Source organism: Anas platyrhynchos, chromosome 3, assembly GCF_047663525.1.
Source record: "Anas platyrhynchos isolate ZD024472 breed Pekin duck chromosome 3, IASCAAS_PekinDuck_T2T, whole genome shotgun sequence".
Classification (NCBI taxonomy): domain Eukaryota; kingdom Metazoa; phylum Chordata; class Aves; order Anseriformes; family Anatidae; genus Anas; species Anas platyrhynchos.
In genome coordinates, this window is record NC_092589.1 from 43440523 (window position 1) to 43455353 (window position 14831).

Here is a 14831-nt window from a genome sequence, read left to right on the forward strand (position 1 = left end):
ACTAATGTTTCTTACTTTGCTCTTTGAATGTTTTTGAGGAATCCCTCTCTTCCCTCAGGGCTCTAAAACAGCATGTTGAAAACTGCAGGTCTGTTGGATTATTTCCCTTTGGCAAGGAGCAATTATTTTTGTCAGTTTAGAAGCTTGAACTACAGGCTGAACTTGAAATTGAGGTTATTTACAAGTGTATGCTGCACATCTCACTAAGATGGATTTTAGTCGATTCTTAGTTTCTCTTCTATGCAGTTGTTATGGGGTGAACTTACAGTATAGTTGGCTACAATGCATCCACAGGAAATTCATGTCTTTGTGAAGAGTAGGGAAGGCTAATACACAGCAACTTATTTACAGATTCACTGCATTCATTATGGTGTAATATTTTAAATTAGTTTAAAGAAATACTCCTATCTTAGTCAACAAAAAACAGCTTTACACTAAAATCAATTTGTCAGTTCAAGTAGCACGTGTGAAGGCATACTAATGGGAACCATAATCAAATAGTTTGCACTTATACTGACATTAGTAACATACACATTTGCTTAAAATGAGTGGCAAACCTTTAATCAAAACTTCATTATAAATGTACCTAGCCCACATTTTTTATGTATAGCATTAAGGACAAAGTAGCTAATGAAGTTTAATAATAATATTTTTTTGTGCAAAATCTGGGTTTGCATTTCAGACTTGCACAACACTACTGTTAAAAGTATTATTCATCATATTGTATTCTGTTCATTGCATAACACTGCATCAAAGTAACAGACATATTTCTGTCTTCCATAGGCTTCTCTAAAACTTATGGACAGTTTCTTGCATACTCTTTAGTGCAGTATAGAAAGCCAATGAAAATAAAACACATTTTTTTTCCATGCAGGATTTAAAGATGGAAGGCATTATAGAATAAATGAAAATAGAAGATTAGCTATATCTACGTTATATCTTACATCTCATTATATAATACGATATGTACTTGTAAAGGCTTGCTTGATCTAGTGACTGCTATGAAGAATAAGAGAACAAGAAGGCAAGAAAAGATACGCCTTGTACTGTTTCATGATACATGTGACTACATTAAAATTAAAGAGAATAACATCTCTTGATGTTAATGTGAGGATGCAGATCAGCATGGGGATTACTGAATGATCAGTACCATGTCCATGAATGAAAATGCAGATGAGATTTTTCAGTGTGAAATGAACTATTGGCAGCTACAGATTCGCACGCTGAATTAGTTTATAGTCTTGGAATCATGAGTAGCCTCTAGTGCCTTATGTTACCCTTGTGTGCCCAGGAGGTTCGAAATTTCTTCTGGGTCTCTCACAAGCAGGCTTTCTTACTGCTTGATGGGACTTTTTCATCTTTAGCTTTATACCCTTTTGAAAGACTTTTTTTTTTTTAAAGACCACCCGGTGAATTCAGAAAACAGTGTTTAGGAATGCATGAATCTTTAGCTAAACTCCTTCCAAGTGCCAGTGTATTCACGTCATGGTATTGAGGAAAAGGTTGCTGACTAATCCTTATGAAGTCTGGTACATTTTTTTTGGAGAAAGGATCTTTTGTCTCTACTGAAACTCAGAGCTTGTCATGATGACAGTATTAAGACAATAATCAGTGTTTAAATCAGTGACTGTAGCTGTCACAGCATGATATGGGGCAAGAAATAATTCTAACTCAGCTAATAATGTGAATTTTATGTTGTTATCACAATTCAGTTAAATGTATATAGTTCTATTTTGATCAACCTTAGTGTTGAAGTTGGAACTTCTCATGTTGTACAGCACCAGTCCTACAGCTTATACTTGCTACCAGCATTTATCATAGCAATAGGTTTAGGAGTGTTTCCTGCTGCAAGATGAGAGCATAACTTTCCTGTCACCCTGTGCTTTAGCCTCTTCAGGTCTGGTTGAATGGGAGCTGGGAGCTTTAAGGTTTCTCTTCACACAGAGGTGTGTGGTTTTGTGCTGGTGAAAGTCTGGAATAGCCTTTTCACTGGAGTGATGGGGAGCAGAAAATGAAGTCAATTTTAAATGTGAGTTTAACCACTTTATTAACAGCATAATGAAAGGGAGGTATCGATGACTGCAGCATATTGAATTCAGAGATCCAAGAGATCCTAGCTGTGTGCATTTCAAGGTTATAGTCAAGTGGCTTTGATAACTGCAAATTTCTTGTTATTGTTTAGCAGCAGCAGTGGCAAATTGGCCAATAAAGGTTGTGTCTGTAGTAAATCGCTATATAAAAGGATCATGAGAGCTTGTCTGTAAATCCCTCTAAGACACCTGTATAGCTCAGGATCTAGTTCAGGTCTACAAAGGCATTTGAGCTTTGAAGGATTATGATCAAGCTCTTAATAAGATCTACTGAATCACTTTTATAACTTCATTGTCCTGGTCTCATTACCTGCCAAAGCAGTTATCTAACTCAGTTTGGTAACTACCGTAGTCAGTTTAAAGTGCTGTATGGGATTTAGGAAAACTATTTTAAATTTGTTCCTGTATGATTTTCTGTTAGAACCAAGGAGACACACTTTTCTTTTCTATAAAGCTTTCAGTCTGTCTTCTTGCATGTTTGCACACAAGCAAAAATTATTTAATGTCTTTCTGAAATTTCCCTCATCAAAATGCTTTGCAGTCAGAAGTGCTATTTTACTTTGCACTTGAAGTATTGATGAAATCGTTCTACCTTTGTTGAAAATTTTCATATTTTTATGAAAACATGAGATGTATCAGCTCTGTTTGTAGGATATGAATGTGTTTCTGAATTAAGACATGTGACCTTGAAAAATTCAGTGATTTTTTTTTTTTTGGCAGAGTTAAGGGAAAGCAAGAGTTTTCATTGATGTTTCTTAGTTGAGAAACTACTGTTTGGTAAGTTAGATGTAAAATATAAGAGAAACCCAGTTTTATTATTTAAATTCTTCTGAAGGAGGATACAGAACAGAGCAGTTTCACCAAGATGAAAATCATTTTTGTATGTGAAAATTTGAAAAGCTGTGCAGCCAGTGTCTTTCCAAATGCATCAGTGCTCTTTGGTTTGGTCCTGTTGGTCCAAAAGTACCCAGTAACTCCATTTCAGGATTCTATCTTGTCCCCTGGTGCCACCTGAAAAATAAGGATAGTATTTACTCACTCACATTTTGCAGACTGTTCAGACAACCCTTTAAAGCTTTTCCCTCAATCCTAACTAGCATTGTTGTTATTAGCATGTTAAGACCGATCTGTTTAGCCATAAGAGTTAAGTACTTGCTGTAAACCTAATTGAGTATGTTGGTGTTCTGCTTGGAACTGAAAGATGTTTGGATCTGAACCTCTGGACTTCTAGTCATCACCTCAGTCTTACCCAACTGCTTTCAAATAACTACCATGCAAAAGTAAAATCTGGGTTCCGTAAATCCAGAGATAAGACAGGACTGTAATGTCACAACAGAAGTCCTTGCTTTGGAATGTGCATCAGGCTGTAAGTCATTAAGCAGTTTAGATGCAATATTTACTAATCTCTTTTCCTAAAGCACAATTTGCATTTAAGATAAATGAACTGAAGTTTAAAAATATGTTTATAATATTATAACCTGTCTGTTTTTAAAGTCAGGTTTTTTCCCAACTCTCCTATGATTTTTTCATGGATGTGTGCAGCATTTAAAAAACAAAACCAAGCTACACACACACTACTTTAGTAACACTGAAACTCTTATTAAACACCAGCTAGCATTTGTCAGTCTGACTAGACTCATATTCCATGAATGTAAGGTGCAATATAAGCACGCTAGTTCCCAGCAATCTGCCACCTTGTTAACTGATTGATCCCAAAAGAGAGTACAGATCTGTTAATAGTTGTGCTAACATATAAGCTTGGCTGGCAGCCAAACAAATACAGTTGCTGTTTCAAATCAGTGAGTAGACTCGAAAGAAACGACCTTTTATTATACTCACTTAAATTACACTTCACAAATAAGAACACTTTCACAGCAACTTTTTGCAAGGCAAACACAAATCCTTGTCACTCTGCTCCTGGCTTTTCACACTGAAGAAATCTTTTTTGACTTGCAAGCATTTGAAATGTCTTATTTACTCCTTAGCTTGCGACCAGAACTATTAAGATTTTTTTTTAAGTGTTTTTTATTCTCTCTGGCCCACAACCCCACAACAATTTTTTGTAGGATTAGTTTGAATCAAGCATACTAGAGATGAGTATGGAAGGTGTAAGGTAAGGATCCTTCCTTGTATTTGGATCAGCATTTCAAAGTGCTGCTTGGAATGGAAAGGCCAGGAGCTGTTGGTGTCACCCCTTCCAGGAACCACAATGGTGTCAAATAGTTGAGATTAAAAAAAAATAAAAATAAAAAAATGTTGGTGCAATGTGTCTGTTTGCGTTCTTTTGCCTGAAAGGTTCTCCTCAGCAGAAGTCTTGTCTTGCTTTCCTTATGCGGGCAAAACGGTACTGAGGAGACAGGTGGCCAACAGGAATCCCTTAATGCAGTGCTGAAATGCAGCTGTCTGGGGAAAGGAATTTTGCAGATGTTTATTACCACGTGCATCCACGCACACAAGCATTCTGTATCCTTGCGGGTGGAGGAATAAGTGTTGCCATAGAATATATTTTTTTCAAAGTAGCAGATGGATAAACAGTGTACCTGCCTTAGGGCAGGAGTGGGAAGGTATTAGCCTCCACTGTCATAAAACCCTGGCTTCATGATGTGCATGTGCTGCAATTTAGTGTGGGACAGTAACCAGTGGCAGTTGACCTCTGCTCTAACTCTGTTATGCACTGTTATGGGACACCTGTTGAAAAGCACAGTAGCAACTTCCATAACTTTTTCAACCTGGCATCTTGCACCGTGCCCAGTTTCTCTAAAGGGGAGTGTGATGCCTTTGAAACCGTTGTGATGCATCTGTTTAATCAAGAGAGAAGAGGTTCTACCTGCTGAGTCACCTCCAACACTGCCCTGACTTACAAAACTACAGTACTGGCCTTACCCATGCCGGCAGGGGGACAAGCAAAGGACATCAATGGAAGGAAAAGTAGTCATGAAAAAAGACCGTCCTGAGAGCAGACTGACAGTTTGTTCAAGGGTTTGAGATGTCTTTTTAACACATTGCCCTTCCAGGGTGAGTCTGGGAAGAAGGCCAAGTCAGTTGTTACTTTAAAATGTGTTTCTAAATGCCTGTAATGGTGAATGTTCCTTTTAAATGTATTTTTGGCCTTGCTGGAGACAAAAGCTTCTCTTTGAAAAGATGCCATTAGCTTCTTCGTCTGGTCTCATGGTGGCATCTGCTGTCAGTGCTGTGAATGGTCATACCAGGGACCATCACTGCACATGTTCTTTGCCTTCACCATGGGGTTTAGTGAAGTGCCATGGAACTGGGAGAATAAAGGTGCCATGGCATTAGGTAGGCTCAAAAACCAAGGTAATTTAAAACCAAGGACCAACAGCATACATATGAACAATTAGAGTAGGATCCTGACAGAAGTGGACACAAGTTCATTTTGAGCTGTAGGCATGCCTGTACAGCTGGCTGTGGGGACAAAGCTGATTCCAAGGGACAGTTAGTGCAAAGGCAGAGGCAAGGGAACAACATGGATTAAAGAAAGTTTCATAGGAGGACAGCATGCCCACAGCTGCCAAAATCAAGTGCCACACCTCATAATACAGCTAGCAGGTGCTCTATGACTTTCTTTTTTTGCTTCCCAGAATACTCTTGTATTTCAAATAGTAATAAGTATTAGCCAAGCTAACTGAAGCAGACAGTCATTAAAATAGAAGAGAAAAAATCTTTCTGTTGAAAAGAAAGGTTCAGACAGATGGAGATTTTTTTCTCCATAGAAAATAACTTCTTTTGTAATTAGTGTGTTTTGAAAGGTCCAGAAGGTTAGATATTCGAAAGAATAAATGATTGCTAGAGTTAGTCTTAACTGCTTTTTGTGCCTTTTGAAAGTCTCCTCTGGAGAAGATAAAATACCTTGTTACATTTTTCTTATTAATTAGTATGTATAAGATATTAAAATATTTTGTCTGACTCCTGAACTCTCTCCAGTTTAATGTAGAGCACACAGTAGGAGAGTGAATACAGAATTCAAATGCTCTTTTCTTTTTTTTTCCATGCCAGGGGCACAATAAAATCATAACCTACAGCAGACCTGTATATTTTTGTATATTGTGTGGCCTTATTTTGCTGCTAGATGCTGGATCTAAAGACACAAATCCTTCAGTTTACACAATGTATGGCTTGAAGCTCTTTTCGCCTAGATTTCTCCAGTCAGCCAGAGACCATGTAATAGGTGAGTCAATATTTTTCCTAAGACTGTAAAAATGAATTAAGTGTTAGCTGGGGAAGTCTGTGTTTTCCCATGTTGGCAATCAAATGCATGTTATGGAGGCACAACTCTGAGTCAAATTGATAGAAACATTTGGAATGACTTAAGACACACGGGGAGGGGGGCAGTTGGCAACCTTCCCTCATGTAAAAAGAGTTCTTAATGAAATGAGGCTCATAGAAAATTCTCTATAGAAAACTAACAGTCACTGATGTTATTAGCAAAAGACATCATCTGTGAAATGCAGTTAATCTTTGTAAGGGCTTGTCTATGTGGAGCAGTTACTGTAGAATAAGTCGAGCTTTAAATTTAATGCCTGGGAGCTAATCTCTGCCAAGTCCTCAGATGAACATTCATCTGCTCATGAAGAACACGCTTTTTCTTGGTTTAGTTTAATCTTGCTGTCCACATGATGTGTTGGTGTGGAACCGCCAATCTGCAGTAGCTTTTCCAACCTGTTTCCTTCTAGAATCGTATCCTGAAGTGGCGAAGGGCATCCAGGTATTGCCCCAAAATAGTACTTATGGTCCTTAGCACTAATTTGGGGTAGCCAGAGCTGGAAATACCCTGTTCTGTCAGGACACTTCTTCCAGTTGTGCACTTTCAGTCTATAACTGTGCTGCTGCTGTAGTTGTGTTACAGGTATGAATGCTGAACTGGACTTGGGTCAAACTGTGTAATGCTGTTAGGTATGAAGTAGAGAAGTTATTAGTCTTGGTATTTAGAACCAGAAAAATGTCCTGTGTTAGAAGAAAAAAACTTTGCTATAGAGTGTATGACCTTTGAGATCATTGTTCACCTGTGACTATCGGACTTGCATTTTGCTATACTTAAGTCAGGCTATTATTGCCTGAAAGGGTTGCTATTTTTAGGAAAAGTCTTCTGGTCCTTCATGTGGGTTCATTGACTCCCAATCCTTCTCACCAGAAACAGGGGAATAATGAAGACCTGCATCTCACTTATTTTCATTAGCTTCTTTCATTACTTTCCTTTGGTCTCATTAAAGTTTCTTCTTACATCTTATTTTCTCTGCCTATCAAAGGTGAACAGTAAAAATGCTGATAAATAATTCAACAAGAATCTTAAATGACTCCTGGGATAGAGATAAATGAAAAACTATAGCAACCAGTATGGAGAGAAAAAAAAAAAAAGCATGGTTATAAATGTGCTAATTTTGACTGGCCTCAAAAGAGATCCTGGAGCAGATTCTTGAAACATCCTGGAGGGGGAGCGGAGAGAGGAAATACAGGCTCATCTCACCAGCTGGCATCTGTTTAACAGGAGAGGGAGAAGAAACCATTTCCCTTTGCTTGTTCCCCCATTATTATTTTGCCAGCTCTGGGAGCTGGCACATCTGCAGGTGTATTTGTTCAAGTGATGTTTGAGGCCACACTCTGGCTCTTCCTTGCTTTATCTCTCTGGGAGTCACAACTTCTGGCTCCTGTGAATCCTTGTAGGTGTTCACAATGCAGCTCTGCCTAAGCTACGGTAGTCTGTCATCTTCCAGCCTCTTGCTGCACTTTGAGTAGATTCCCTTAGTCACTTAAGGTACAGGAGCATTTGTTGTAGGTAATAAAATCAGGAGGGAAGTTGGCCCCACAACATACCAATGATGGGTTGCTGTTCTCTTGCTTTTTTACCCATCTGTTGGTTATTTTTAACAATAACTATCTATATAGATATATGTACATGTATATAGCCATATAACTAATAATAAATAAGTACTATGTTTGTCATTTTACATTTACTTTAAAGCTTGTGTTTTACTCATAATTTATTTTGGTACTCAGAACTGATGTATTGGGAAATCAATGGATTTTTGACTCTACACCACAGAGCACTGAGCAAAGGAAAAATTTTCTATTTCAGGTGTTTACTACGGTAAGAAGTTAGTGATAAAAACTGTAGAAAGGGCTTACCAAGGAACTGGTGTGATGCTGTATAGCATGCTATGATCAAAGTCTTGAAACGAGGTTAAGAAGAAAATCAGTGGAAATGTATTAGATGTGTAACCTAATTACTTAAGAAATGTCTCTTAACAGGTCCAGTTCTTTGGAAGCAATCTATTTAGGATCCGATTCTGTTTTATTTTATAAATTGATGATGGTTCTGCTATTTATTTATATTAGTTGAGGGATCATGCCTTTAATTCACTCTAACTATGGCTTTCAACTTGAATTTTTTAGTTCAGTTGATGTTTGTGGTAGATTAACATATGTAGTGCAAGTAAAGGTGCAGATGGAGGTGCATTGGTCAGTAAGTGCTGCAGTGGCAAAAATCATCATGCACTACATGCACGGTAGTTTTTATGATGAAACCACGTGAGCATTAGAGAGAGGAGTGAAATTATTTGATGGAAATCTCAGAAAAGTATCAGGTACTGGCAGAATTTGGAGGTAGGAAGTCCTCAACTTGCTACTTCCAGTAACTTCGAGTAATGACAGAGTACCCAGATGTATCTTTTTAATGAAATCACCTTCTTGGAAAAAAAAAAAAAAATATTTGCAGTGACATTGCCACTTAGTTATCGTTCCTCTTTTCTCAAAAGACCCAAAGGTTCTCTAAGTCAAAATTTGTGTTTTCCTATGGCTATTATCTGGTTGATCCTCCTTTAGAAGAAACTTTCAAACTGCAGTGTTAAATGCCAGCAGCTCATAATAGCATCTCTTAGTGGTCAAACTCTTGAAGGTGTTCTGTGTGGAAATGTGTGCTGTTTAAACATTCTCTCTGGAATTCATAATGCAATTCCAACTGATTAATCAGCTCCTTTTATTGTCACTTTCCCACAAGAGAAAGTACTGTTCCTAAATTCAATCCTCTTGTAAGTGACAACTGTTTATTTTGCTCTCTGGTGTGCTCCTTCATGCTGGAGGAGATAAACAAACCTACCTTAGCTACAGAAGTAATTAGGATTATTCAAGTTATTATCAGAGAGAGAGTGAGGTGAGGACATAGCTGTAGTCAAACAACTTTTCTCTTCTTGTTTATTCACCACTATTTATTTTGGTACATTGACAGTACCATGTCTCAGGTCTTGTCCTTCCTCTTCCTGCTGTTATGCAGGTTTTTTTGAGGTTGCTACAGCAAGGGCATTCATTTGAACTGTAAATTACAGAATTCTAGAATATCCCAAGTTGGAAAAGACCCCCAAGAATCATTGAGTTCAACTCCTGGCTCCATACAGGACCACCCAAAAATAAGACCATGTGTCTGAGACCATTTTTCAAATGCTTCTTGAACTCGGTCAGGCTCTGTTCCGTGACTGCTGCCTTGGGTAGCCTGTTCCAGTGCCTGATCACCCTCTGAATAAAGAGACTTTCCCTAGCATCCAGCCTGAACCTTCCCTGAAACTGCTCCATGCTCAAGTCCTGTCACTGTCCCCAGAGAGCAGAGCTCAGTGCCTGCCCCTCCGCTCCCCTCGTGAGGGAGCTGCAGCCGCCATGAGGCCTCCCCTCAGCCTGCTCTGCTCGGGGCTGGACAAACCAAGGGACCTCAACTGCTCCTCATCTGTCTTGCCCTCTAGACTCTTCACCATCTTGGTTGTCCTTTTAGTCAGTAGTCTGAGATGAGTTCTGTCAGTTTTGCCATTCCTTTGCCTGAGGAGCTAGTTTTCAACAGTGAGTTTTGGGGATCTTTAGTTGATCGCATGGAGAGGCCATGTGGCCTGCTGGGCAGTTTGCTGTCATGCCATTGCCCCTCTTCAGGAGTCTTTGGTTGGCTTGGTGTGGATTGGTGGAATACCTAAAAGAACAGAGTGATAAAGGAAGATTGATAGTGGCATTTGCATGTAAAAAGAAAGAAAAGAAATCCCAATTTTATATATGGGAGGAGTATAACTCCTTCCATGGCAGGAATTCATGAGGAAGGGTGCGTTGTGAGTGCAAGTATACATAAGTGAGCTGTGTCTGTGTTTAACACTTGAGTATGTCATTTCTTCTCCTGTGTTTGACTTCCTCAGCAAGATTTACAATATTAGGTACTAGTAGTGTATAATAGGATATAGATAAAAGCTGTCAGATTAAACTCAGTGTATTGTTTTATTTTAGCATGATGTGCATTAGTAAGAGGAGCTGGAAGTAAAATGTGAAATTAGCATTCAACAAAGAACACAAATCCTATTGTTACCTTCTTAAAATTTGACTGAAGTGGGAGGGGGATTAAGTAATACCTAGTGATTTGTTTAATTTGCTCTTTAAGAGAATGAATAAGAGGAAACTGCAGCCTTCATAGCCTGTAAACTAACAAATGAATACTTGTTTATGAGGAACAGTGGCTGACACACGTCTCTGTCCTTCAGGTTGGAGAATGTTCTGGTACTAGTACGACAAAGCACCAAGGATATGATTAATCATGTGCATATATCCTTGAAAGCTGATGCTGCTAGAGACTTAGGTCAAGTGTGTGTTTAAATGCTTTGCTGGACAGCTATGCTTAGCAATTTCTAGAGGGGAGCTAAGAGAAATGGGTAAGATGGAGTAGCTGGAAATAAACAGAACGTAAGACTAGAAGCACAGATATCCAAATTATGGCTCCTGCTTTTCATTGACTGTAAGGCAGCCATTTCAATTAGCATTTCTGTATAGGATGAAGCTGTGAGAAGATGGCACAGTGGGTTTAAGTCCTAAGTTTCTTTGCTGTCTTTAATATTCTTTCACCACTGCAAAGTTAAGGTCTACACTTTTGGAAGGTAGAGAAATATTCTGGGGAAGAATGATTGTAGGTTTGTCCCATTTTTACATACTTCCATAGGTCTTTGTTGATTTCTGCCAGAAGAAGGAAGATACAGTGATAGTCAAGATACTGAGGGTCTCAGCTATTAAAATATTTTTGTTTGCTTATATTGAAACTTTATACATGTAGGTGTGCTTAAACCTTTGCAGATTCAAGGAAGAAGTTCCAAAGTTTGCAAATTAAGATATCTTTCTGTATTTTAAATTGACTAAATATAACTTTCCAAGTATTTGAGAAGCAGTAAGGAAGTTACATAACGCTATTTTTCTGCCAATGTTTTTATCCAAAATATATTTAACCTCTGAGCCTTATTTCCTTACATGTAAAATTGAATAATTTATTTAGTATAAATAAGTAAAATATATTAATCATGACTAAGGTTAAAGTATGCTCACTTGTGTAATGCTCAGAATTTATTGTAATGTTTTATTCCAGTATTATGCCTGTTCACTGTTTGCTGTGATGTATGACTGTGTTCTAACATCCACCTTATCTTTTCTTTAGTGTTTTTATATTGCTTTCCTGCAATTTCCCTTCTTGGTCTTTTCCCTCAAATCAACACCTTCTGTATATATCTTTTGGAGCAAATAGACATGTTGCTTTTTGGTGGTTCTGGTAAGTAGCCTGTTGAGCCTGAGCTATCACTTTGAGTGCATCTCCGTAAAGGATATTATTGCATGTTTTAGAGCACAGTGTATGTTAGAGTTCAAAGAGCTAATGGCATTAACTTAACAGTGTGGTGAATACTAATAATTAGATTATTTTTTCTTTTAAATGGTTGTATTCAAATTGTGCTATTGGCTGTAGAATATGGCTAACACCAAAGAGCTCTTCCCTGCCATGCCCAATATGAATCACTATTTTAAAAACAAACAAAACCCCCACAACTTTTTGAATAGAAAAAAACACTCTCAAAACTCCATTTAAAAATATAAATTACTTTTTTTCACATTGTTCAATGGTGTAAGGCAAGTTGACATGACACTGGTTATGATTTATTATGATATTTCAGTCAGAGATTAAGCAAGACCCATGTGAATGAGAGACAGCACATAATTTTTCGGTGGTGGTATTTTGGTTTTCATTATTGCTTAAATAACAGAGAATAATAGCATACATAAGATCTACACTGTCATCTTAGTTTGGATCAGAAACAAACTATATCCTTCTTTCCACTAACCATGTTTTGCATCATGAAATGATGTGTGATCATGCAGCCTGGATTTGGTCTGGATGAAACTTAAAGGGCTCACTAGAAGGTTCACTATTAGGGTTCACCTAATGCACTCCAAACACTAATGAGTGTAGGGTCTGTGGGACCAAATCAGAGATACTCTGCAGTAAAGCATCTCAGAGCACATGTATCATGGATAGGACATCCTCAGCACTTTTCATTCTACATACCCACAGTTACTGCATTGTTACTGCTACTGTAGGCATAGCCTCTGGCAAGTGGTTAAAGCTTGTACTGATGATTTAGGTGTGCTTTGGTTCTTGTCTCATAGATACCAGAGCAGACTTGGAGGAAATAACTTGATAAAGTCCCCATCCCATGATTAATGTATTCTGAAACCCAACTAGAGGACTGTTTTGCAGCCCATGTGTCTCCATTGTGGAGAGTGATGAACTCCTAAGTCTGTCTGAGACTGTTTCCTACCCTAGTTTTGGAAGCTTTTGCAGGAAGTTAGACATGAGATGGCATCCTTCTCTCTCCCTTTAAGTTCATTCACGTATCTTGAATACAGTGCAAATCATGGTTTACTAAGCAAGTTAGGATGCTTTTGGATGATACCAGAGCCTGAATCTCAGGAGCAGAGGGAAGGAAGAAAATTCCACATAGAGCTTGACTAGAAAGTTGCCTGATTTGCATATAACTTCATTCCTCCTCTGTAGCAACATGAAGAAGCATACAGATATTTTGGCAAAACAGCATCCAGTACAGAAAGCAATAGTGGGGGACCTCAGATATATGGAAGAGACAGGGAATACAGTGACATCAAGCTTTCAGTCTTAGTTGTAAAGCTTTGTGAGCTGATTTGGGGCACTGTTTGGGACGCTGTGGTGTTCTCTCAACAAACAGCTTTGTAATATCTTTTATTAATTTGTACATCTATTGTGATGCAAGAACTGGTTGTTGTTGTTTTTTAATGCACTTCCTCATATATGAGGAAATTAGTTATTTTGTGGTGTCTTTATTTCAGCTGCTGCTGGGCTTGTGTCTGCACTCTACAGCATTTCCCGAAGCTTTGTGGTTCTGATTGTCCTATATGCTTTCTGCTTTAGTGCAGTAAAGGTAAGTTGAAACACTAAAAAAATTTGAAGTTTCAAGCTGTAAGTTTTTGTAGTCTAAGAAGATCGAAACTGTTTGGTGGTACATGGTCATCATTATTTATCAAGATAAGCTTTACAATCCATGTTTTATTTTCTGCCTGTTAGCTACACTGAAATACCTTGAAACCGCAGTGGAAATACTAATGTAAATGTTTCACTGATACTTGTGATTGTTTGCCTCCTTGCTTATATAGCATTTATGTCTGAAAAGGGCCATTGAATTTCCAGTTTTGAAGACTACGTCTTCTGCTTAAAAAACATTACTGTTAGTTCCTTTGAGACAGGCTGAATTTGGCCTGTTTTCTGCACACCAGTGGTTGCTGACATCTGTACACTGGCAAGGTTCATACATGGATTTATTGGGAAGCCTGTTAAGCAGTAGGCTTTACCATCATTATTGGTATCAGCTGGTGTGGCCCTTACGTGTTTCACCTGCCATGTGATGAGCCAGCAGCCACATAACCATACAGGCCTGTTGCAACAACTCAGATAGGCGCTAGATCAGCTCTAAATCCCTTCATGCTCCAGCATTGCATGTGCTTTTTGGTATGGAGAATTCACTGTGGCATGTCATTGCAGGCAAGTCTTGGCATACGAAGTTCACAGTCAGAAAATAAGTGTAAAGTGTATAACTTTTATACCTACCCTTCCTTTGGCTGTGTTGAAAAGAAAGTAGAGAAAAATAAGAACTTTAATGTCCTGCTTAGGCAGACCAGCAGACTGTCTAGCCCAGTACTTCCTGCTTCAATAGCAAAGGCAAATGCAATTTAGGAATTTAATGACTACTTTTTTGCCACTCATTCCCCGAATATTCCACCAGTATCCACAATTGTTGGTTTAGGGCTGTTAGTAAGTGCATCTTTGTCTATTTCATTCATTCTGTGTTGTCCATGAATTTGCCTAAACCCTTTCTGAATGTGCTGCTGCTACCTGCCTCCACAGCTTTCTGTGGCAACATGTTTCAGATTTTCACTGTGCTCTGTGTGAAGAAATGCTAATTTCACCAAGTCTTCTCTATTCCTAGCATTGCAGGATTTGTGGAAAAGCAGTTCTGCATTCACCATATCCACTGTCTTGTTAGTTCTGTAGCCCTTAGTCATATCTGCCTCAACTATATCCTCTCTAAACTGGAGTGCCAGCCTTTCTAGTGTCTTCTTGTAAAGCAGCTCCTCCTTGGCTATGTTAGTTGTTCTGCTGTGTGCCTTCCATTATTCCATTATGATCCATAATGGATTATGATTTCATTATGAAATGTGGAGAGTAAACTCTGTATGGTGCTCAGGATGTGAGCGTACCATAGTTCTATATGGTCACAAAATTACTTGCTCTCAGTACCCTTCCTAATGATACTCTTTTTTTTGTTGTTTTGTTTTGTTCGGCAGATGCTGCCCTTTGAGCCATATTTAATCTACAGCGTTTCTTTTTTGGTGTGTTAATGTATATCACCTGCAATTTTT

At 38.4% G+C, this 14831-nt stretch overlaps 1 protein-coding gene across 3 annotated transcripts in view; it reads left to right on the forward strand.

The window, feature by feature from the left end:
- PCNX2 (pecanex 2) overlaps positions 1-14831 on the forward strand; it is a 153468-nt gene that overhangs the window by 43079 nt on the left and 95558 nt on the right. For all 3 annotated transcript variants that reach the window (XM_038176128.2, XM_038176129.2, XM_038176127.2), the window contains 3 exons: positions 6105-6276; positions 11548-11658; positions 13245-13336. In XM_038176128.2, the coding sequence (XP_038032056.2) occupies positions 6105-6276; positions 11548-11658; positions 13245-13336 (375 nt within the window). The remainder of the gene's footprint in view (positions 1-6104; positions 6277-11547; positions 11659-13244; positions 13337-14831) is intronic.